This window comes from Pogona vitticeps, chromosome 5, assembly GCF_051106095.1.
Source record: "Pogona vitticeps strain Pit_001003342236 chromosome 5, PviZW2.1, whole genome shotgun sequence".
NCBI lineage: Eukaryota > Metazoa > Chordata > Lepidosauria > Squamata > Agamidae > Pogona > Pogona vitticeps.
Window position 1 is genome coordinate 104374081 of NC_135787.1, and position 24962 is coordinate 104399042.

The 24962-nt window shown below is 42.0% G+C and overlaps 1 protein-coding gene across 4 annotated transcripts in view; it reads left to right on the plus strand.

The window, feature by feature from the left end:
• Positions 1-5617: 5617 nt before the first annotated feature.
• SULT4A1 (sulfotransferase family 4A member 1) overlaps positions 5618-24962 on the plus strand; it is a 41082-nt gene continuing 21737 nt past the window's right edge. For 2 of the 4 annotated variants that reach the window (XR_012087496.2, XR_012087497.2), the window contains exon 1: positions 5711-6183. Coding sequence is in view for 2 of the 4 variants with exons in the window: in XM_020788920.3 (XP_020644579.2) it covers positions 5649-6183 (535 nt within the window). In the remaining 2 variants the exon portion in view is untranslated. Of the gene's footprint in view, positions 6184-24962 lie in introns of all 4 variants that reach the window. The other 2 variants (XM_020788920.3, XM_020788921.3) reach the window with 2 other exon arrangements.

A 24962-nucleotide genomic window follows, 5' to 3' on the forward strand; every position in this document is an offset into this window, starting at 1 on the left:
CTTTTTAATTCCAGCCTGTTAAAAAAAATTTTTAAATTAAAAATAGGTACTTTTTTTGTTTTGTTGCTGGCAAATGAGCTCAAAACAAGTTTTATCTGGTTTACTCATGAGTACGTTTACCTGGTTTGCCTGGGAGTAAGCTTATCTGATTTACTCACAAGTATTTAAAAATAAATCTTAAAAAACAGAATGATATTCAGACGCTTTCTCATTTAAGCTGTGAAAATACTGTGTTTTTTTTGTTTTGTTTTGTGACTGAGAATGATCTCAAAGCAAGTTTAACCTGGCTTACGCATGAGTACATTTGCCTGGTTTACTCATGCATAAGGAAACAGCAACAATAGGAGCCAATGACAGCTGCAGTGTGAGATGAGCACATTGGGGTGAAGGTTAGGGAGGCAGAAAGGAGGTAGAAACCCCACTTTCCACCCACCTTTCCTGCTCTATATGAGTTACTGAGTTCCAAAAGTCCTGTTAGGTTCTGGGATTTTCCTTTGTGTGTTGTCATTTTGTGAATGAGCATGTTGTTAGATTATGCATCCTTCAGTCTCGAGAGACTATGGTAACATACTCTGAACAGAGGACTTGGAACAGTGTCTAGTGTGGCTGAGGAGGCCAATTCGAGAGTGAGAGTCCCTTCCACACTTTAGACAAATACAGTCTGTCCCCTGTCCAGCTCCCTGATTTTGCTGGTTTCGGGACTGCTTCTTTGCCTTGGCCTGCTGGACAACTGTCTCTTCAAAATGGGAGAAGCCAAGATGCACTGCCTATCTCCAGGCTGAACGCTCAGATGTCAAGGTTTTCCATCTGTTGAGGTCCATTCCTAAGGCCTCCAGATCCCACTTGCAGATATCGCAGCTGTGGTCTCCCTCTGGGGCGCTTTCCCTGTGCTAATTCTCCATACAGGAGATCTTTTGGAATCCGACCATCAGCCATTCTCACGACATGGGAATGTACTATTCCTTAAAGGTGACCGTTTGCATTCTTTTGAGTACATTAATATTTACAACACTGGAGTCTTTCTGATATACCTAGAAGGTGGATAACATTGCCCTGTAGTTGGAAAAACAACATTTTCCAACCTTCTGCAGTAACCTCATCAAAAGGAGTGGTGATAATTCAGTCTTCTGAACTGAGAACTCACTTTTTAAAGGCCAAGGCAACAGTTTAACTCCTTGATTTGATGTTCACTGAAGAATACCATTGTTTTTAACACTTAATATTTAAATTGATGAAACAGAAAACACATAATGACTGTAAGGTTAATTTTTACAGGTAGAATTTCTACTGTCTAAGAGAGTGAGGTAGATTCAAAGGTGACATTAGCAGGGGGTGGTGGAAGGTTGGGTGACCACACAATAGGGTCTGAGAGAGGCCTGCTTGAAGATCTTGAAAATGATGTTGGGTGTCATCAGTACATTGGTGGTACCAGACCACAAAATTCTGAACAATCTCTTTCAGGTTTTCATATATATGTGACATAGTATGGGGAATCATGGAACCCTGAGACACTCCATAGACTAATGGTCAAAGTGTTGAACAGGAGTCCCCCAATTCCACTACCATTCACAAAGTGATACCACGCAAAGGAAAATCCCAGAAGCTGAGTCCTTTTTTCATCAGTTAACCCATCCTCACTCAAACAGTCACTTATCCATGGTCTGAAAATATTGAAAACATTAAAAGAAAAATCCCAATATGTATATATTTTAACAATGAAGTTATCAGAACTGGCCACTAAAGGGAGTCAGAGCCCATGCTATGTATAGTGTTTGCTAGAGAAATAGATTTCCACAATGTCTTTATCAGAACTGGCCAAAAGATGGAGTGAGAGACCATGTTACGTATAACCTTCACTATTAAAATAGAGTTCCACATTTTTCAGCATGGGGGGGGGGCTTGGAACCAATCCCCTGCAGATACGGGGGTCCTAGTGTATTGAACCTTTCCAGTCTGCATGGCCATTGCTTTCTTTTCCATATTTGTTGGCATATTCTTGTTAAAATTTTTATAGATTCATTCTTAATAATACACATGGTGTGAAGAAACTGTGGAACAAGGAACTTGAGACATAGAATTAATTTACTAGAAGCTTTGGTGCTTCTTTGGAAGTGGTTGAGAAGGCAGAGGCCAGTATTAAGGATGAACAAAAGGAGAATTCACACCTTCAGTTGGCCTCCTGTTTAAGAAGATTTCAAAGGGCACCTCCAGGCAGCACCAAAAGAGACATAGCACTTCCACTTTAACTCTTGACTTCAAAAGCTCATCTGCTTCCTTCCCCAGAGTCATAGAATTTGGGGCTGTGAGAAACAAAGAAGAGAGGAATATGCTATTCTTTTGGGGAAACATGAAAAAGGATTAAGTCCTTGTTTATGTCAGTTTTGGAATGGCTCATTTAAGGTATAGAAAGGATTAGGAAAACTGGTGAGAGATCCTACCCTCTTTTGGAGGAGAAAGTGCTTTGGCTTACCTGCTTTTCATTTGCCATCCCATGAAGCTGTGCCAGGAAAATGTGCACTGTAAATGTCCCAGAAGGAGATATAGTTCTGTCTTAAGTGACTGGGCTAGGGATCTAGACATATAAAATAATCTATTGCTCCCAGGGAAGAAAAGCAAAAAGACAATTCCTGTAGTAAATAAAGAAAGAAAAACCCAGATGGATGATGGAAGAAACATTTAATTAACTTTAAACTGCAAAGGACAGACAAGAAGCAAAAGTAAAAGGTGATGGAAATAGGGTCACAGCCCTGAATGTAGTTTTTCAGCAACTGTCATGTGAGACAAAGAAAAGAACAGTAGGACCCCCATATCCACCAGAGATTGGTTCCAAGCCCCCTGAGGGTACTGAAAACTGTGGATAATAATGAAAGTCTCTTTCTCACACACAGAATAGATAGCATAATAAAAAGGGGGAAAACAAGAGATCTCTTCCAGAAAATCCAAGGAATCAGAGGGAAATTCATGCCTAGATTAGGAATGCTGAATGACCAATAGGGATGCACACTATCTGACCAGGAGAAAATAAAGAGAAGGTTGAAACAGTATATGAAATACCTATACAGAAGGGACATAACGGTGACAAATTCCTTTGAAGAGGAAGCCCATGCTGAAGAATCTGCAGTTCTGGAAAGTGAACACTTCTCTGAAAGCACTAGGAAGAAATGTTACGAGAGGTGGGTGGTATAGATATAGATACATATAGATATAGCTATATAGATATACAACTGTTTCATGGCTCAAATAAAACAATGGCCCAGAGACTAGAAATGTTGTTATACATTCCAATCACTAAGAAAGGAAGTGCCAAGGAGTGAAGTAAATATAGGAGCCTTCCTTTAATTTCTCATGCAAGCAAAGTGATGTTCAAGATGTTGCAACAATGGCTTTTGCCTCATATAGAGTGAGAAATGCCTGATGTTCAAGATTGATTTCAAAAAGGAAGAAGCATTTCAGATTGCTAACAGTCACTGGCTTCTGGAGCACACCAAAGAATTTCAGAAGATCAGTCTATATGCTTTATAGACAACAGCAAAGCCTTTGAGTAGATCATGGGAAACTATGGGTTATTCTGAAAGAAATGGGTGTGCCTCAGCACTTGATTGTCGTGATGTGTAACCTGTATTGTGGAAAAGAAGCTACAGTTAGAACAGCTAACAGAGAGACAGAAGAGTTTTCTATAGGCAAAGGTGTCAGACAAGGATGCATTTTCTCTCCCTGTCTGTTCAGTCTGTACACAGAACATATCATATCAAAACCTGGGGTAGGTTCAGATGAGAGAGGAGTGAAAACTGGTGGAAGAAACACTAGTGATTTAAGATATGCCAATGACACCAGGTTTGTGCTCCAAGAAACATGCACAACACTTATTGTTCTTTAGTCGTTAAGTTGTGTCCAACTCTTTGCGATCCCATGGACCAGAGCATGCCAGACCCTCCTATCCTCCACTGCCTCCCGGAGTTTGGTCAAATTCATGTTGGTAGCTTCGGTGACACTGTCCAACAACCTCATCCTCTGATGTCCCCTTTGCCTCTTGCCCTCACACTTTCCCAACATCAGGGTCTTTTCCAGGGAGTCTTCTCTTCTCATCAGATGACCAAATTATTGGAACCTCAGCTTCAGGATCTGTCCTTCCAGTGAGTGCTCAGAATTGATTTCCTTCAGAACGGATATGTTTGATCTCCTTGGAGTCCAGGGGACTCTCAAGAATCTCCTCCAGCACCACAATTCAAAAGCATCAATTCTTCGGAAAAACCATAACTTTGACTATGTGGACCTTTGTCAGCAAGGTGATGCCCCTGCCTTTTAAGATGCTGTCTAGGTTTGTCATCGCTTTCCTCCCAAAAAGCAGGCGTCTTTTGATTTTGTGGCTGCTGTCACCATCTGCAGTGATCATGGAGCCCAAGAAAGTAAAATCTGTCACTACCTCCATATCTTTCCCTTCCATTTGCCAGGAGGTGATGGGACCAGCGGCCATGATCTTAGTTTTTTGGATGCTGAGCTTCAGACCATTTTTTGTGCTCTCCTCTTTCACCCTCATTAAGAGGTTCCTTAATTCCTCCTCACTTTCTGCCATCAGAGTGGTATCATCTGCATATCCGAGGTTGTTGATATTTCTTCCGGCAATCTTAATTCTGTCTTGGGATTCATCCAGTCCTGCATTTAGCATGATGTATTCTGCATATAAGTTAAATAAGCTGGGGGACAATAGACAGCCTTGTCGTACTCCTTTCCCAGTTTTGAACCAATCTGTGTTCACATATCCAGTTCTAACTGTTGCTTCCTGTCCCACATATAGATTTCTCAGGAGATAGATAAGGTGGTCAGGCACTCCCATTTCTTTAAGAACTTGCCATCGTTTGTTGTGGTCCACACAGTCAAAGGCTTTTGTGTAGTCAATGAAGCAGAAGTAGATGTTTTTCTGGAACTCTCTGGCTTTCTCCATAATCCAATGCATGTTAGCAATTTGGTCTCTAGTTCCTCTGCCCCTTCCAAATCCAGCGTGTACTTCTGGTACACAACACTAACAATGATCAAAGCTGTGTGAAAGAAGCAGGAGAAATGTGAGCAAATGCCACTGTGCAATTTTCATTGACATTTATTCTCTCGATAGTTAAAATTAAATATATCCAAAAGATGAATAAAAATGTTCAGTAAAAAGATTTTTTTAAAATGAAATTCCGGCCCATACATGTAGTAAAGATCCCAGGATGCTTCCACTTTGGGAGTAGAAAGAGCAATGCTGTGGGAGGCAGGAGCCATGCCCCTTTGAGATGGGGTGCCCCTCCAAACTCTTGCCTGGCGCTACAAGTTTCCAACAATAGAATCCCTATTTCCGGAATGCAGAGACATCTGGAGTAGAGGTGTAATATGTAAAAGAAAGAAAGCACAGCTCTGCAAACACAAAATTCTGCCGGTAGGTTTGTGAGCCAGCCGGGCTTGTCCGTGAGTCCCTTTGAGACGTCTCTGGGCTGCCAACATGGGTTCGTTTCCACGTGTGCGAAACCAGCTGTCTCAGGGCGAGTAACGAACGTTACGCCATCAAAAACGACGGAAGAGAGTAACGCGGGATAATAACTACAACCTGCTGGGCCGTCAGAGCAACCACTGGCCTAGAGAGGCGCGGGCGCGGGCAAGCCTGCAGAGGGTTAATGCCGGATTCCCTCCGGCTTCTTTCGCCGCCGCTCGCTTGCGCCGCTTGCAACCTGGCCCGCCTCTCGAGCGGTCCCGCATTACATCATCGGCTCCCGCGCCCATTCGCTGAAGGCCGGCCTCTTCTTCCCGGAGCCGAGCCGAGGAGCAGCACCTCCCCGGGTCCTCAAGGAGCCTCTCTCGTTGCGGGCGTGCCTGCTTGTGCCTTGCCAGGCAGGAGGAGGAGGAGGAGGGCCAGGGGAATTCGCGGGGGTGGGGTGGGGAGGAGGTGGCGGCACCGGGGCCGGTTGCTTTCCTCCGGCCTCTTCGGGGTCCTTGATGCGCCTTGGCCCCGGCTGCTGGGCGGCCAGGAAGGGAGGAAGAGGATGGCGGAGAGCGAATGCGAGACCCCCAGCACTCCCGGGGAGTTTGAGAGCAAATACTTCGAGTACAATGGGGTGCGCCTGCCCCCTTTCTGCAGGGGGAAGATGGAAGAGATCGCCAATTTCCCAGTGAGGGACAATGATGTCTGGATTGTTACCTACCCCAAATCAGGTACCAGATTCATCCCTGAGCTTTGAAGGCAAAGAGCCGAGAAAGGAAGGGGATTCTCCTCTTTCCCCGTCTTGTTTTAAGGAATGGGCTGTTTTGCGTCCCAGTTTAATTCCCCCTTTCCCCCATCTGAAAAAAGAAGTTCAGTAAATTACTATTTGGGCTCCCCCCCCCCTCGGGTTTATTCTGCTGGACAGCTGGGGCTGCCGAATGGCATGGATTCTGCCAGGTAGCGCTTCTAGCTGAGCCATTTGCCTAACGCAGAAATGTGGAAAGAAAATCGCGATTCTGAGACCTTTCTCTATGCTCCTGATCCCCAAAAGAGGCAGCGGTCTCTCCAGACTTGCATATGCATGCGGCAAAACGGTCGTGAGGCATAGCTGTCCACAGGCGGTGAATTTTGGCATCTCTCAAGTGTTCCGGGATGGATGTCTTTTGAGGGAGTCAACCGCAGTGTTTTATGCTGAACCAGAATCAGAAATGGATGCCTGTGGCCTGCTTTCTTTATGCAGCATGATCCTCAATTTTTTTATTTTTTTATTTTATATTTTTACTCAGATGTTAATGCTGTTGAGTGACATGGGATTTACCTTTGAGCCAGAAGTAGCCTGAAGGAAAACAATCTCCCAGTAGCACCTATCCATGATGATAGAAGATGGTGTTCTGGGGAGCCCTAAATGATTTGGTGTTATTTTTTTATTACCCCAAAATCTACTGCCCAAGATGGGTCACTATGCCAGAGAGCAATGCTTGTGTGTATACAGAGAACACCAATATTTAGGGCACTAGGTCTAGAAGCTTCTGCACTGCTAACTTGCTCACAGATCTTTCTCTGCTGGACTTAACTGCACATTTTCAGACTAAAAAAAATGTCCAGAGCTGTACAGAAGTCTGAGGACAACTGGTTATTCTGCCAGTCTAAAAGCTCTCAGGCCTGTTTTACTCAGTTTGATGGAGGTGACAGTGGGGATAATGTCTAGTCTCCCAAAAGATATTGACTGCTTGCAAAGATCTGTTTGTTGCTTTTATTTATTGAGCATGCCCTTAGGACATAAGTGGCTCCATTCATAATTAGCTTGCAGAATCAACAACCACCAGCAGTGGTGACCTTCACAGTTGGGAGATGGCATTAAAACAAAATTATATGTGATAGCTAAATGAAATGGCTGAATATCATAAGCGGAAAGGGGATTAAAAGGTGGTGGAGGTGGGTAGAATATGATCGGCCATCTTCTGTTTCTGACCATCAGGAGGCATCAGTTTAGCTGCTTTTTGAAACAAGGTCAGATTGAATATACCTAGCATTGTTCTGTTTGTATGTTCACTGTCTTTGCATGGGAGATAGACAGACCTCATAAATGTGAATTTGTCTATATTATTCTGAGGAAGAGACACTATTGACTGTTTTCTCCTTTATCTTTGGCTAATGCCAGCTGCTGTTATTAGTAATGTAAGATTGGTGGGCCAGTGTTTTTCTTACATATAGGAAATCAGATCTTGATGGGCAAAATTGTGTTTAGAAACCTGCACAAATGGAAATATTTTTTTAAATTAATGTGATTTAAAGTAGTCTTATGACTTCATCTCTGAAGTTGTAGGCTATGACCCTTTTCTAGTTGCATGCCGGTAAACGTGCATAATGCGTGGCTTCTCCAGATTAGGTGCATATCAAAAGTACAGCTCAATAAAGTAACCTTTTTGGACTAACAACCCTCACTCCAATTGCACATCTGCTCTCATGTCTGTTCGGTATGTGAACTGCTATTGAGTGTGGAGGTCTCTTTTACTGAATCAGGGTGTTGTTTCTTCATTTTTCATTGTTAAATTTTGAATTTGTATTTTTGTAATCTGCATGTGTGTAGGGGATGGCAAGAATAAACATTCACATCCTGGGCGTCAGAGGACTAAAGTGTATGGGAATAGGTGAATTCAATTCAGGCGATTTTCATATCTACTATTGTGGGCCAGAATCCCATAAAAGAAATGGAGTAGCCCTCATAGTCAACAAAAGAGTGGGAAAAGCTTTACTGGGATACAATCTCAAAAACGATAGAATGATTTCAATATGAATCCAAGGCAGACCTTTCAACATTACAGTAATTCAAGTTTATGCACCAACCACTGATGCTGAAGAGGATGAAATTGACCAATTCTATGAAGACTTACAACACCTTCTAGAACTGACACCAAAGAAAGATGTTCTTGTCATTATAGGGGATTGGAATGCTAAAATAGGGAGTCAAGAGATAAAAGGAACAATAGGTAAGTTTCGCCTTGGAGTTCAAAACGAAGCAGGGCAAAGGCTAATAGAGTTTTGTCAAAAGAACAAGTTGGTCATCACAAACACTCTTTTCCAACAACACAAGAGGTGACTCTACATAGACATCACCAGATAGGCAATACCGAAATCAGATTGATTCTGTTCTCTGCAGCCAAAGATGGAGAAGCTCTATACAGTCAGCAAAAACAAGACCTGGAGCTGATTGTGGCACTGATCAACAGCTTATAGCAAAATCCAAGCTTAAACTGAAGAAAGTAGGAAATAGCCACTGGGCTAGTTAGATATAATCTAAACCAAACCCCTTATAAATACACAGTGGAAGTGAAGAACATATTTAAGGAACTTGATTTGGTGGACAGAGTGCCCGAGGAACTATAGATGGAGGCTCATAACATTGTACAACAAAAATCATCCCAAAGAAAAGGAAATGCAAGAAAGCAAAGTGGCTGTCCAACAAAGCCTTACAAATAGCAGAGAAGAGAAGGGAAACAAAATGCAAAGGAGATAGGGAAAGTTACAGAAAATGGAATGTAGACTTCCAAAGAATAGCAAGGAGAGACAAGAGGGTCTTCTTAAATAAACAGTGAAAAGATATAGAGGAAAATAATAGAATGGGAAAAATCAGAGATCTGTTCAAGAAAATTGGAGGTATTAAAGGAACCTTTTGTGCAAAGATGGACATGATAAAGGACATAACAAAATGGTAGGGACCTAACAGAAGCAGAAGACATCAAGAAAAGGTGGCAAGAATACATAAAGGAATTATATCAGAAAGATCTGGATGTCCCCGACAACCCAGATAGTGTGGTTGCTGACCTTGAGCCAGACATCCTGGAGAGTGAAGACAAGTGGGCCTTAGAATGCATGGCTAACAACAAGGCCAGTGGAGGTGATGGCATCCCAGTTGAACTATTTAATATCTTAAAAGATGACGCTGTTAAGGTGCTACTCTCAATATATCAGCAAGTCTGGAAAATTTTGCAGAGGCCAAAGGATTGGAAAAGATCAGTCTTCATCCCAATCCCAGAGAAGGGCAGTGCCAAAGAATGCTCCAACTACTGTACAATTGCAGTCATTTCACACACTAGCAAAGTTATGCTCAAAATCCTACAAGGTAAGCTTCAACAGTATGTGGACCGAGAACTCCCAGAAGTACAAGCTGGATTTGGAAGGGGCAGAGGAACTAGAGACCAAATTGCTAGCATTCGCTGGATTATGGAGAAAGCCAGAGAGTTCCAGAAAAACATCTACTTCTGCTTCATTGACTACGCAAAAGCCTTTGACTGTGTGGACCACAGCAAACTATGGCAAGTGCTTAAAGAAATGGGAGTGCCTGACCTCCTTATCTATTTCCTGGGAAATCTATATGTGGGACAGGAAGCAACAGTTAGAACTGGATATGGAACAACTGATTGGTTCAAAATTGGGAAAGGAGTACGACAAGGCTGTCTATTGTCTCCCTGCTTATAACTTATATGCAGAATACATCATGCGAAAGGCTGGATTGGAGGAATCCCAAAAGAGAATTAGGATTGCCGGAAGAAATATCAACAACCTCAAATATGTAGATGATACCACTCTGATGGCAGAAAGTGAGGAGGAATGAAAGAACCTCTTAATGAGGGTGAAAGAGGAGAGTGCACAAAAATGGTCTGAAGCTCAACATCAAAAAAACTAAGATCATGGCCGCTGGCCCCATCACCTCCTGGCAAATGGAAGGGGAAGATATGGAGGCAGTGACGGATTTTCTTTTCTTGGGCTCCATGATCACTGCAGATGGGGACAGCAGCCACAAAATCAAAAGACGCCTGCTTTTTGGGAGGAAAGTGATCACAAACCTTGACAGCCTCTTAAAAAGCAGAGACCTCACCTTTCTGACAAATAGGAGTTTGGTAAGTGAACTCCTCCCTAAATTCTGGGCCTACTCTATGCATTCCACCCACTCCTCTCAGTCCTTGAAATTAAAAACTGTGATACCTATGGAGGCCAAAGGAGCTGATACTAGAAACCATGCTTTCTCCCTCTTAATCCTCAGGGACCAGAAGGAGGTGTTGTGGGGGGGGGGGAAGCAAACAAGAGCAGAGCACTTAACAGTAGAATACAGTCATAAGTATCAGGAAGCAGTTTTTTTGAATACCCAGAGCTGCTTGTAGAGAGCTTATCAGCTTCCCATGGGACTGGACCTGGAAATGCTCCCAAGGAGAGCAGGATCTAAAACACTATTATGGTTCAGGCAGCTGGCCCTCTCCTCCACATTCTATCATGGCTGAGTTCTGGTATACAGTACTCACGCACCACTGATGTTTGCGCATGTCTGTAATTTGTTTCTTTCTGATGCTGGCACCATCGAATGGCTGTTGACTTCTGCCCCTGGCAGCCTTTGTGGGTATCCCACATACAAAATTTATCTTTGTCTCACACAGAATCTAAAATTCCATTTTACCTATCTAGCAGTCTGACTTTATGAGCTTCACAATTCTAATTGCCTGATGGAAAGGTCTGGAAAACTTGAAACCTTGTCTTATTCATGGCTTTTCAGTGACCCAGTGGGGGACATAGAAGGTGCCTCCCTAGAAGAGTGGAAAAGCATTATGCTCGGGCATCCCTTTGGCAATGGTGTGCATCCAGCAAATCCTTCACTTCCAGTAGTGTTGCTCTAGAACAGCACCAAACCCACCTACTTTGTGGACGCCGACCCCCTGGATATTGACCAAGGTTGAGAAAAATTTTCTGTACATATGTTAAATTCTGACTGCTTCCGGTCCAAAATAGTGAGATTGTCTTGACATTTGAATTGGCTTTTGATTTGGCCTATATTTCATGTGCATCCATGATTTTGAATTGTGCAGAAAGAAAGAAAGAAAGAAAGAAAGAAAGAAAGAAAGAAAGAAAGAAAGAAAGAAAGAAAGAAAGAAAGAAAGAAAGAACTCAAAACAAACTCAAATCTTTGTTTCTATTTTTATAATAAAAATAAAAATAGAAGGAATGTAGAGAGAGAGAGCATCTGCTGCTCTGGGCATCTTTTTCACACAAACACAGACAAGCTGTGTGGAAAAAGAGAATGAGAAAAGGGCATAGGGGTTCACACATATGAAATATTTATTTGTGTCTGCTTATTCCAGTATCTGACCATCATTTTTGCTGTTAAGGATTGTGCTGGGCCATGGGCAAATATTTAATTGAATATGGTAGACTTCAAAGAAGCAGTGGTAGCGTGCGAATGCCAGATTAGAACTGCTTGACTACCTATTTATTGCTTTCTTAAGCTGCACATCTGAAATATTTATGACATGCAGGAAGCACTAAAAGCTCTGTTTGATTTTTTTCTCCTAAAAGTATTTTGAAAAAAAATTCAATTTATAAGCAATACACTTGGTCCGTTAACGACTAGATCTTTTGGAGGCCATTAATTCATAGGTCGGATGTAAGTTGGAAGTGATTTGATGGCACATAACAACACACTCTGCAACACACTCTGTAATCGGCATGGTTAGTTGTTATTTAGTTAAGGCTACTTACAGGTTAGAGTGCAAATGTTAACAGCACCACCATTACATGCAGGCTCGTTTTGAACCGGGAAAACATTCAAACATGGGATTCTCTTGGCCACATGCGGAAATGATGCAGTCCAGAAAAAGTTTGCATTTTTAAAATTCTATTGCATATCTAGATTGAATCTTCCCAATATTCTCCCAAATGTAGCTTATTTGGGACCCATATAGATAATATTTTCTGCAGTGACCCATCACATGGTTTTGGAGAGCCCACAAGCAGGATTTCCTTAATTGGCAAGGGGCCACAGTGGGATCCGTGGACCCTTTCCACATTTCCAATGTTATGACTCTACAGAAACAGAAGAACAGTTTGTTTGCATGGGTACCAGACTTAAATGAAGTACAGTGTCTGAATTTTCTTTTCCTCTGCAGTGACTGCATTTGATATGAAACAGCATTGCTACTTCATCCTGTTAATGACCCATTAGAAAAGTTCTAAACATTTTGATTTGAACATCTGTTTGTATAATTTCAGAGTTTTTGCAAAATGTCTTCTAATTAGTCTGCCATGGACCCATATTATAAAAATCACTTTTTTGAATATTGTGCTGCCTCAGATTTTACCCATATGCACAGAATAACACATGCAAGTTGGCTGTCTTCCCTGCTTTCTCACTGAAAATGCTTCACTTGGAAAGAGACTTGCATGGTGAGCCGTTCATTCTACATCCGAAACCTGCACATCTCTCCCCCAAAGTCCCTTTTATTTATTTATTTTATTTATTCATTTATTTATCTTATATGCCGCCCACTCTACCCAAAGGTCTCTGGGTGGCTTACAACAATCAAAATTCAATTAAAATACAATAAAAGATAGAACGATTAAAATACAGCTAAAATAGATACTCTAAAATTTTGTGCAGTTTGTAAGTTTTCAGGTTTTACTCCAGAGGAGGAACCCCTGCTGCTTTTTTTTTTGCAGCCCCATTAGTGGGAATGCAAGGAGATCCAAAAACTTATTTAAAGATCACCAACCTAGAATGGAACCAGAACTTTGGTGCCAACGGTGGGATTGCCATTTAAATGGAAGACAGTAACTAGAGAGGGGATGGAGAGAAAGAGTAGAGGTGAGGAAATTATTAAAGGTTCCATTGTTGCCAACCTACCACTTTCCCCTTACAAATGTCTTTGTTCTTCACATGTTAGGTGGCAAATCACTGGTTGGAAATTTCCTACTAAACATTTTGTTTTGACCTCAGTTAAAACAGTTACTGGCTGCAACTTACTGCAGAGACAGGAATGAAAGATACCATTGCCTAGGTATGACCACTAAAGTAGTAGGAAGATGGTAGCCTTCATCAAACTCAAATTTGACAGGTGCCCCACCCCTTTTAGACACCTGCCAGCGGGAGGGACTTCCGGCATCACTGCTCGACCTGCCCCTTCAGCCGGAAGGGGCCTGGGTCGAGCCTGGATGCCAGAAGGCCACCCCTATCGCTGGCAGGTGCCTAAAAGGGGTGGGGCACCTGTCAAATTTGAGTTTGATGAAGGCTACCATCTTCCTACTACTAACATTGGCCCTCCTCCAATTCCTGGAGGACTTGATGGTGGTAAGGTATGCCTTGACTACTGTATTTTTTGCTCCATGAGACACACTTTCCTCCACCAAAATTGGTGTGTGTGTGTTTTATGGAGTGAATACTGTAAAAAAATGGTGCAGAGCCCATGCCGCTGTACTCCTCCTCTTCCGTCAACCCCCCACTCTGTGTTTCTCTCATCTCTCCATGTCCCCCTCACACTGCCAGGACCTGAATGTCAGAGGGGTGCCTGTCATGGCCCCGTGCCGCCACCAGCAGCAGCAGCGGAATGCGATGTGAGGGGAGACTCACAAGTTCCTTCTCCTCCTCCCCTCCCTAGCTTTCCTCTCTTCTGCTCGTTTGTCTCAGCTTTCTTCTCACCCTCGCCTTGCTTTTCGCTCTGCCAGCCCTTCCTTCGCTCACATGGCTCCTCCTCTTCACACTTCCCCCTTCCTTCCTCTCCCCTTCCCGCCTCCCTCCTCTCTCTCTCTTTCTCTCTTCTGTCTCTCAGGATGCCCGTCAGGGACTGGCTGAGGTGTCTCTTCTGCACTCCCCCCAAAATAAGTGTGTGTGTGTGTGTGTGTGTGTGTGTGTGTGTGTGTGTGAAACCAGGTAATAATAAACAAGAGCAGGGAGGTCATGTTTACTACTTGGGCTATGGTTCCCACCACCACGCAGGCCATGGGGGAGGTGCCGCCCAGAGAGCAAGGTGTGACAAAAGGTTTTTCCCCCTGTTTTCCTCCCTCTAAAATTAGGTGTGTCTTATCGTCAGGTGCGCTGTATGGAGCGAAAAATATGGTATTTGTTTATCTATGTTCAGCTGCAGTCCTGTCGCTCCCCCCCCCACTTTCACTTCCAATTTGTTTGGAAGTTCATAGTCTGTCTTATGGGAAAAGACTGAACTAAAATAGGAATTGAGCACCTCTGCCTTTTCTTTTCCTCTATTATCATTTGTCCATCTCCGTTGCGGAGCTGTGCCACTATGTCTTTTGTTTCTTTTTTGCTACTCACATACCTGAAGAATGCTTTTTTATTGCTTTTAGTGTCTCTAGCTAACCTCAGCTCATTCTCATCTTTTGCCCTCCTAATGCCATCCCTGCATTTCCTTACTACTTGTCTGTATTCATCCTTGGTGGCTTGGCCTTCTTTCCATTTCTTATACATGTCTTTTTTCATCTTTAGGGTCTCCCTGAGTTTTTTGTGAAGCCACACTGGCCTTTTTTTGCCTCCTCCCCTCTTTTTTCATGTTGGAATTGTTTGTAGCTTTGCCTTTAGAATTTCTTTTTTTAGAAGCTCCCACCCTTCTTAGACTCCTTTTCTTGTTAGGATCTCCTGCCATGGGACCTTACTCATCCTTGTTCTGAGATTATTAAAATTTACTTTTTTGAAATCCAGCAAATGTGTGTGGCTACACTCTGCTTTCGTTTTCTTTGAAATTAAGAATTCTAGAAGGATATGGTCACTCTCACCTAGAATTCCCCTTAATGCCACTTCCCTCACCAGGTTATCTCTGTTGGTCAGAATCAAGTCAAGATAGCAAATCTCTAGTTTCTTTATCCACTTTTTGTAGGAGAAAATTGTCAGCCACACAAACCAGGACTTTCTTGGAAGCACCATACTTGGCAGAATTTGCCTCCCAACATATATCTGGATAATTGAAATCTCCCATCACTACTACATCATGTCTCTTCGAAAACCCTGCGATTTGTTTTTCAAAAGTTTCATCCACTTCCTCTCTTTAATTGGGCTGTCAGTAGTAGACTCCGACTACCAAGTTCCTTTTGTTTTTTGCCCCAAGTAGATTGATCCAGATGCTCTCGATGGGACAGCCACTCTCCTCCTCCTGTACTTCTGTACAGGAATGTGTATTTTTCACATATATTGCAACTCCACCTCCATTTTTATTCTCTCTGTTCTTTTTGATCAGTTTATATCCCTCAATTGCTGTATTCCAGTCATGGGAGTCATCCCACCAAGTTTCAGTTATTCCTATCAAGTCATACTTAACCTCCTGAATTAAAATTTCCAGTTCTTCTTGTTTGTTTCCCACACTCCTGGCATTCATATACAGTGGTGCCCCGCTTGACGATGAGCCCGCTTGACAACAAAATCGCTTTATGATGCTTTTTTGTGATCGCTATAGCGATTGCAAAACGATGGTTCCAATGGGCAATTTTCGTTTAATGATGAATAGTTCCCTGCTTTGGGAACCGTTTCTTCACTTGACGACAATTAAAAACAGCTGATTGTGGTTCACAAAATGGCTCCCTGCTGTTTTCCGGACCAATTCTTCACAAGACAGGGATCGAAAATGGCCACCCTATGGAGGATCTTCGCTGGACAATGAGGTATTTCCCCCATTGGAACGCTTTGACCATTTTTCAATGCATTCCAATGTTATTTTTTCGCTTAACGACAGTTTTGCTGTACAGCGATTTTGCTGGAACGCATTATCATCGTCAAGCGGGGCACCACTGTACAGACACCGGAGGATGTTGATCTGTGGCCTTTTTGTCTTTGTACATTTTTAGGAATATTATTATGATTATTACTATAATTATTGTTACATTTATTATTGTGATTATTATTGTTAATATTATTGTTGCCCTTTTCAGCAGTTTGGTCTGTTCCTCTTATTGTGTGTAAGGCTTCATCTACCCTTTACTTTGTGCTTGCATCTCTCTCCCTCCATCACCCTTCCCTTACTAGGGAGTAACCCTCACTGAAACACAGGTTTGTCCTGTGTGTTTGTTTCTGAAGCTACATAGGACTCTGTAACACCTGGTGGGCTGAGCAGGGTTTGTGTGTGAATTTGGAAGGAGGACTCCTGCCTAATTGATAAGCTATCATAGGGTTGCTTTAATTGTTGCTGTTGCAGGATCTGCCAAGGATGTACTGTTGATTGTGATCATCATCATCATTGTGATTCCTGGAACATGACCTGTAAATTAACATTCTCCTTCATCTTGCAGTACACAACAGAGGCATGCAGAAGGAATAAGAAAACTGTCACTCTGCCTTAGCTGTGCTGCTCATTTTGTGTGCAAGAGACAGTTTGGTGACTAGATGTCAGCATCAGGCAGCCATAAGCATCATGTAAATGCCGGAATGGCTAATGCAAAGCATTGTTTGTCTGTTCTTTTCTCAAGTGTTCAGCTTTGGCTGCTATCTCCATGAAATGGAGTGCTTAACCTGCATCTCAGACCGAGTCTACAGCAATGAACACATTAATTCTTTGCTTAGGTTGAAGAAAGCTCACTCTACGTGATTGTGTGTGTTTTTCAAATGAGTCTGTGGTTCACAAGAGGCAGCTGTAGTGCATCATGGCTCAAAATGCTATGCAAGGCAGAGGATAGGAATGTGTCACCTTCCAAATGTTATTGGATTTGAACTGGCATCAGCCCTAGCGAGTAGTGCCAATAGTAAATTGTTGTGTGAGTTTTAGACCCAGAACATTAGGGATGTCACATCTGTTGTGTAAGGATATAAACATCAATATATTTTGTTTGTTTGTTTTTTTACTTACTTACTTACTTACTTACTTACTTACTTACTTACTTACTTACTTACTTACTTACTTACTTACTTACAAGATTTTTTAGCCACACCATTACCAGTGATCTCTGAGCAGCATATAACAATATTTAAACGTTAAAAACATTAAAAACTTTAAAAGTAGGCAATATTATAACAATACCCTATATTAAAAACAGTCGTTAAAACATTAATATTAATAAATCCTGCTGCTCATATGGCCAGCTTTTTAATTAAAATGCTGGCTAAACAGAAAGGTCTTTGCCTGGCGCTGAAAAGCCAAAAGTGTTGGAGCCAGGCGAATCTCTATAGGGAGAGTGTTCCAAAGTTGGGGGGCAACAGCCGAGAAAGCCCTATTTCGGCATGCCATCCCCCTCACCTCTTTCAGGGATGGTACCTTCAGAAGGGCCTCCTGGCCTGATCTTAGAGGACGGGCAGGCTCGTATGGAAGAAGGCGGTCCTTTAGGTAACCAGGTCCTAAACTGTTTAGGGCTTTATATGTCAAAGTAAGCACTTTGAATTGGGCCCGAGCAGCAACTGGCAGCCAGTGTAAATTTTTCAGAACCGGCGTGATATGAGTCCATGCAGTGGCACCACTTACCAGCCATGGAACCCAGTTCTGTGCCAGTTGCAGTCACCGGACTGTCTTCAAAGGCTGCCCCACGTATAGCGCATTGCAGTAGTCCAGTCTGGTTGTTACCAGTGCATATGTGACTATTGCCAGGCTCCACTCATCCAGGTAAGAGCAAAGTTGATATATTCTCCACAGCTGTAAGAAGGCACCCCTGGACACCAAGTCCACCTGGGTTTCCAAGGTCAGACCTGGGTCAAGGAGCACCTCCAAGCTGAGGATCCTGTCCTTTGGGGGGAATGTAACCCCATCTAAGGCAGGGAAATGGCCCTTTAACCTATCTGGTGGAGCACCTACCAGCAGCACTTCCGACTTGTCTGTATTCAGCCTCAGTTTATTGACCCTCATCCAGTCCATTATCAAGTCCAGGCGCAAGTTCAGAACGGTGACTGCCACACCTGGATTGGTAGAGAATGAGAGGTAGAGCTAGGTGTCATCAGCATATTGCAGACATCTTAGCCCAAACCTCCTCCCACAGCTGTTTCATGTAGATACTGAATAGCATGGGGGACAGTATAGAGCCCTGAGGAACCCCATGATACAACTGCCATGGATCAGAGCTAATGTCCCCCAGCACCACCTTCTGGACTCTATCAGCCAGGTAGGAGTGGAACCATCATAAAACGGTGCCTCCCATTCCCATCCCAGCCAATCTGTTCAGAAGGACACCATGGTCAATAGTGTTGAAAGCCGTTGAGAGGTCCAGGAGAATCAATAGGGATGCATTCCCCCTGTCTTTCTCCTGGCAAAGGCTGGCAAACAGGGCAACCAAGGCAGTCTCTGTCCCATAACCTGGCCTGGAACCCAATTGAAATGGATCTAGATAATCCATTTCGTCCAGGAGAGCATGGAGTTGCTCAGCCACCACATGTTCCAACACCTTGCCCAGAAAAGGGAGGTTTGCCACTGATTGGAAGTTGATCACTAGGCCAGGGTCCAGATTAGGCTTTTTTAGGAGTGGGTGAATTACTGCCTCCTTTAACGGGGTGGGGACCACTCCCTCTCTTAATGAGGAGTTGATAACCTCCAGGATCCAAGTGTGAACCCCTCTGGCAGATTCCTTTATTAGCTATGATGGGCAAGGGTTGAGTTGCGTAGTAGTGGCACAAACCAATCCAAGCACCCGATCCACATCCTCGGGTTTTAACAACTGAAACTCATCCAATAAAATTTTCTCTGGAATCATGTTGCACAGTTATTACGATAACCTTTGGAAGTGAACTACTGCAAGTTAAGAAATCTCTGTAGGTATATGTTGCATGCTGAGTGGCATGACTCGGCATGCAACAGATTTGCTTCTAAAAGTTATGCTGTTTCATAACTGCACAACAGGATTTCAACCATAAAATGGTGACTTGCCACAGTTTACATATATTTATTATTTATTTTGTCTCATTTAGAGGCTGCATTTCTCCCAGTGAGCACTAAGCCAATTGTCTGAGGCTGTAGTGGAACTGTTCTCATCCAAAATAGGCTAGTAATTCATATTATCCAACCAAGTAGATAGAGAACAAGCACACGAACAGAATTCAGTTTTGAAAGAAAACCTCCATTTTATGAATGTGGCATATTGTGCTTCTGTATCCATAATTGAGAATGCCAAAAAATGTCCTGATATTGCTGCACAATATTGTGATCACATTGACAGCAGGAAAAGGATGCCAGTCAGGATGGTCTACAAGACTGCCTCTTGTGCCCACTGTCGCTCACACTTGTTGAAAAGCAGCCCTGACAATTGCTTTGTGTGTGAGGGAGAAGTAGTTAACTGATTTTAAAAATGAGTTTCTGGGATTTTCCCTTGTTTGGTGTCTCTTTGTGAATGGTAGTGAGCAGAAGAAGGTATCCTGTAGACCAGGGGTCTCCAGCCTTTTCTGAACCACGGACAGGTTGTGGGGACTAGGTCAGTGGGTGGGGTGCACACAGGGGTGGGCATGGCACCCATGCGTGGGTGGGTGAGGCACCTGTGCATGTGTGTGTGATGTGTGCATCCAGGCGGGGGGGTGTATGTGCGGGGGGGAGAGGAGATCTGTCTCCGTGGCCCAGTCCTGCCAAGGCCACTGCCCGGTTCCAGGCCATGGACTGATAGTTGGGGACCCCATCAGTAGACCATCTTGACAGCAATATCAGGCTGTTTCCTGGCTTTTTAAATCATGGGTACAGAAGCACAACATCCCACATTCAGAAAAAGGAGGGCTCTTCTGAAGAATTGAAATTCCTGTTTTGTTTTGTTTTAAAAAAAGTTTAAGTATACATATATTATACACAAATTTCAGCAGCAATTAATCTCATGCAGAATTAGCCTGTGCTTAGAAGATTGCGGAAGGTGAGCTCATGATCTTTACTATGGTTGGTGGGGGAGGACAAAAGCATGAACAACAGGGATGTGGCTGAAGTCCTTGTCTGCCAAAATATTTTAAAGTACAGTGGTGCCTGACTTAACGATTGCTTCGTTTAATGATGTATTCGCTTTGCGATGGGTTTCTTTGAGGAATTTCCCCCATCGTTTAACGATGTTCTCTATGGGGGAATTTCACTTAACAATGTCCTTTTTTGCTCATTTAAAAGTGTCTTAAAATGTTTGAAACCTGTTTTAAATGCATGAATTCGGTAGTGCACCTTCTGAAACATGTGCAAACTTAATTTGGCTTTGTTCTCAGTCTTTGTTAATTTTTGGTGATTTTTTGTTTTCCCCATTTAAATCCATTGAACGGACAGCTGGCTTCAGTGCTTTTGAAGCCCTTTCCGATGTCCGTTTTCGCTCATTTAAAAGTGTCTTACAATATTTGGAACATGTTTTAAATGGTTGGAATAGTTAGTCCACTTTGTGAAACCTATTCACACTTAGTTTGGGTTTGTTCTGAGTCTTCGTAAATTTTTGGTGATTTTTTTGTTTTTTCCCTCATTGAAAAGCATTGGACTGTCCGTCCAATGCTTCTCAATGAGGGAAAAAACAAAAAATCACCAACGAGGGTCTGCCATGGACTCCGGACTCCCTTCCTATTGCTCTAGAGCTCGTGATGGATTAGCCACTCTTCGACTTGGCAGAGAGGCTGGTAATCCTGCCTTCTGCCAGGAGTGGCTAATCCATTGCAGGCTCCAGAGTGACAGGAAGGGAGCCCAGAGCCTGCGGGAGCGGTGAAATTATGAGTGGTCAGTCTGGCCCCAGGGGGGCAGACCCTTGTTATCTGCACCTGTGGGGGGATATTCATATATGAATACGAATGCTCCCATCTCTAATGTTAATGGTTCCTCAGTGCCTTCTCTGTCAGCGTGAACAGAAGCAGAGAGCCCTTCCTTTAGGTGCTTTAGCTGGTGCTTCACAAGGAGAAGAATTCTGCCATAGCCTCTGGTTTTGCTCACACGGTTTGAGCAGCTGGCAGGAGACAACAGTAGAAAGAAATAGGAGATGGAGCATCTTTAGGATCTGGAGCTGTGATAAAAGTCAGGTTGCAGAATTTTGGCAGTAGGATTTGGCATATATAGGGTATATATCCTATATAGACCAAGAAGCTACGATCATCTGGAACAGTGGTTCTTAACCTTTGTTACTTAGATGCTTTTGAACTGCAACTCCCAGAAACCCCAGTCAGGACAGCTGGTGGTGAAGGCTTCTGGGAGTTGCAGTCCAAAACTCCTGAGTAACCCAAGGTTAAGAACCAGTGATCTGGAAGATGCCTGTATAAATGGATCCTTAGCTCCAGTTACCATGCATTCCTTTGTCAATGTAATTCTTCTGGTGGCTACCCAGAACTGACATCCCCTGCCATTTTTCTGAAAGCAAGCTATATAAAGGGTAATGGTTTAGTGGCAGCTTAAAGCAAACAAGTGAAGTAATAGCTTGATACAGTAGATGCTTACTGTTCCTAGGCTTGAATAATTTAGGCCCATGATCAATATAATTGGTATATAAGTTGATGGACATAATATGCTTGGTGTCTATGTAGACGCTACTTAAAATAGTGTGCCAGCAAGTGGTTATCAGTTTTTATTGTTCTCTGTTATTAGAAAAGGAGATCTGGTGATCATTTTCTATTATTGATTAATCAATTTTTTTTGCACACAGAATGTACAGAGCTTGGAATGTCAGGTTAAAATTTAATCTGTTAGCTTTAAATGTTAGAAATGGGAAGAACTGGTTGTTGTTAATGTTGGGCAGTAAAGTTGCTTAATTCATTGAATTAGAGTTAATTCATAAATTAAATCATTATTTTTAGAATAAACAATGCAATTTATAGATGATGTCATGTTCTTTTTCTGCCTTGACCACAGTAGCACATTTGTTGGTTATTTCCAAAGTACTGTTTGGTTGAAATGTGGTTGCTTAGCATAATAAGTTGCAATTAGAGTAGGCCCATTGAATTAGTGGGGATTTATTGAGTCAGTTGGTCTGTAAATTCCATTGATTCATGTGCCTGCTATAGTTCCAACTTATTATGAGCCTGCCTGGGTATTAAGGTCATCAGGAGAGACCTTTCTTTTGGCCCCACCACTCTCACAGGTTCATCTAATGGGGACACAGGACAGGGCCTTCTCTGTTGCTGCTCCCAGGCTCTGGAACTCCCTCCCACAGGAGGCCAGACTGGCCATATCTTTGCTGTCATTCTGCAAGCAGGCAAAGACCTTTCTCTTCAGGCAAGCTTCCCCTGATTGAATGACTGCTGAGTGTGTTTTTTTTTTAATGGATTGTTGTGCCTTGTTGCTTTCAATGAGTTTTTGTTGTTGCTTTTGTTTACTGTCTTTTAGTGTGGTATTTTAAAAAATTCTTTTAATATTTGATTGTTTTTAGCTTTAAACATTGTCTTTTAATGATGTAAGCCTCCTTGGACCTTTCTTAAGGAGAAAAGTGGGGTAAAACTACTTTAAACGAACAAACAAACAGTTGCAATTTACTAGAACCTTCTAATTTACCCATCTTCATAGTATGAAATGTAATCAATATAAACAAAATTTAGGTATTTGTATAGTAATAGAAGAGTTTTAATCATTTAAAGGTCTTTCCAAACCCTTGGGAAGTTGTTCAAATTATGTTTCGTCACTAATCTGCATCACAGTACTTTCTCTTCTTTCCTCACCCACCACTATCAGCTACCTATACTCTTTTACCACTACTTGCAATATATGGGTCACTTACCCCTGATTTGGAAGTGGAAAATTTATTTTAAACTAAATAAATAAGACAACATGATTTTTTAAAAATTCGTGTCCTATTAGTTAAGGGAAGATTATAAGGAAGGGGATTTGGATCAGGGTATTGGGGTAAATAAAAAATACAAAATGTGATAGAGAACAGTATATATCATTATTACATTTTTCGATGTTTCCTACTAAGCTTACTTCACATTTATCTTACCATTACTTTCGAAATCTTTAAAATCCAAAATTATATCTTATATTTTCTTTCTCATAATTTTAACCAATTCATGTTCTCATAATAAGGGACATGAGTTTAATAAGAAAGCAGATGAAAAAGAAATAATTTAGTACCCTGTAAATATAATGTCACACATGGGATTGTTCAGGAAACAAATAAGAAGCACAGTAAATGTGTTTTTCCCTCTTAGTAATACCACTTTAAACTCATGAACTAACATCACATAATCACAAATTAAAATTATTAAATATTTTTATAGCTGTTTGCATTGGAGAAACCATCTGATAATGAAATTAATAACCATATGTGTTTTAAAATGGATTTGAACTCTGTATAGTGTCTCTATCATGTCTTTTACCTTAGTGACTGACTGTCTAGGAGGTGACAGTACTGTAAATAGAATGGATTCTATTTTGTTGCTTCTAAATCTGTTTTTGCAATGCTTTTAACTAAAACTTTTAATATAATGCTATTAATTCTTCTTTAATATGTGAATAACTGTTTTTAGATTTTAATATTGTGTTTTAAATTATGTAAAGGTCCGTTTTAGGAGAAAGGCAGAGGAAAAACTTTAAACAAACAAGCAAACAAACAAATTTGTTGTTGTTGTTGTTCAGACACACCAGGCATAGTCAATCAAAATTATAGAAACATTGACTGGTATTACATAACAGATACAAGTTGTAACCAAAAAGCTAAGTATCTGTTAAATACTGGTGCAATATGTATTATTATTATTATTATTATTATTATTATTATTATTATTATTATTATTATGGCAAGGGAGAGAATACAAGATCTACGAATTTTTGGTTACAGTTGTCCTTCCATCAGGTGAATGATGATGGGATATTGGTTGAACAATACCTGGAGGCCACATCCTTATCTTTATTTTTCTCTATGTGTTATTTTGGTATGCTAGATCAATGGATCACGTATAAAGTAAAGCAAAGTGTGCTGCTTATATACTGCCCCATAGTGCTTAAAAGACTCTTGGCGGTTTATAATTTAAGTATGCAGCCTACATATTACTCCTTCCCTAAGTGAGCTGGATACTCAATTTGCTGACTTCAGAAGTATGAAAGGCTGAGTCAACCTTGAGCCAGCTACCTGAATCTCTTGGGATCAAACTCAGGTTGAGAGCAGAAACTTGGCTGCAGTATATCAGTTTCACCTCTGTGCCATGGCATTCTTCACCCCCATGGTGATACAGTGTTGCCTTGACTTACGAACTTAATTGGTTCCGGAACTCTGGTCATAACTTGAAATGGTCGTAAGTCGAAGCACTATTTCCCATAAGAATGCATTGAAACACAATCCGTTCCGGCTGAAGGAAAAAAAATCACCAAAAAACCACACAAAACACTGCAAGACCCATCAGAAACATGACTAATCCATTCGGGCTGAAGGGGGGGGGGAAGAAAAGCAAACAAACCATGCAAGACCCTTTGAAAATGCAAAACAAAGCAAAGCAAAAAGCACACAAACCATGCAAGACCCATCAGAAATGCAAAAAAGCAAACCAGAAAGCAAACAAACTGTGAAATACCCTTCAGAAATGCAAAAAAAGCAAAGCAGAAAGCAAACAAACCATGCAAGACCCATTGGAAATGGCAGAAAAGGAAAGCAGAAAGCAAACAAGACCTTTCAGAAATGCAAAAAAAGCAAAGCAAAAAGCAAACAAACCCCACAAGACCCAGTGGAAATGGGGGGAAAACCCAAAAAACAAACCCCGCAAGACCCATCACAGCATAGAAACATAATCCCATCACCCCGTCCAAAAGCATGCTACAAAACGCACCCAGAACAGTTCTTTAAAGGTAGAAAGCAGAACCTTACCGTACCAGGCAGTCCGAAGCCTCCTCCAATCACACTCTCTCTAACTGTTGGGGCA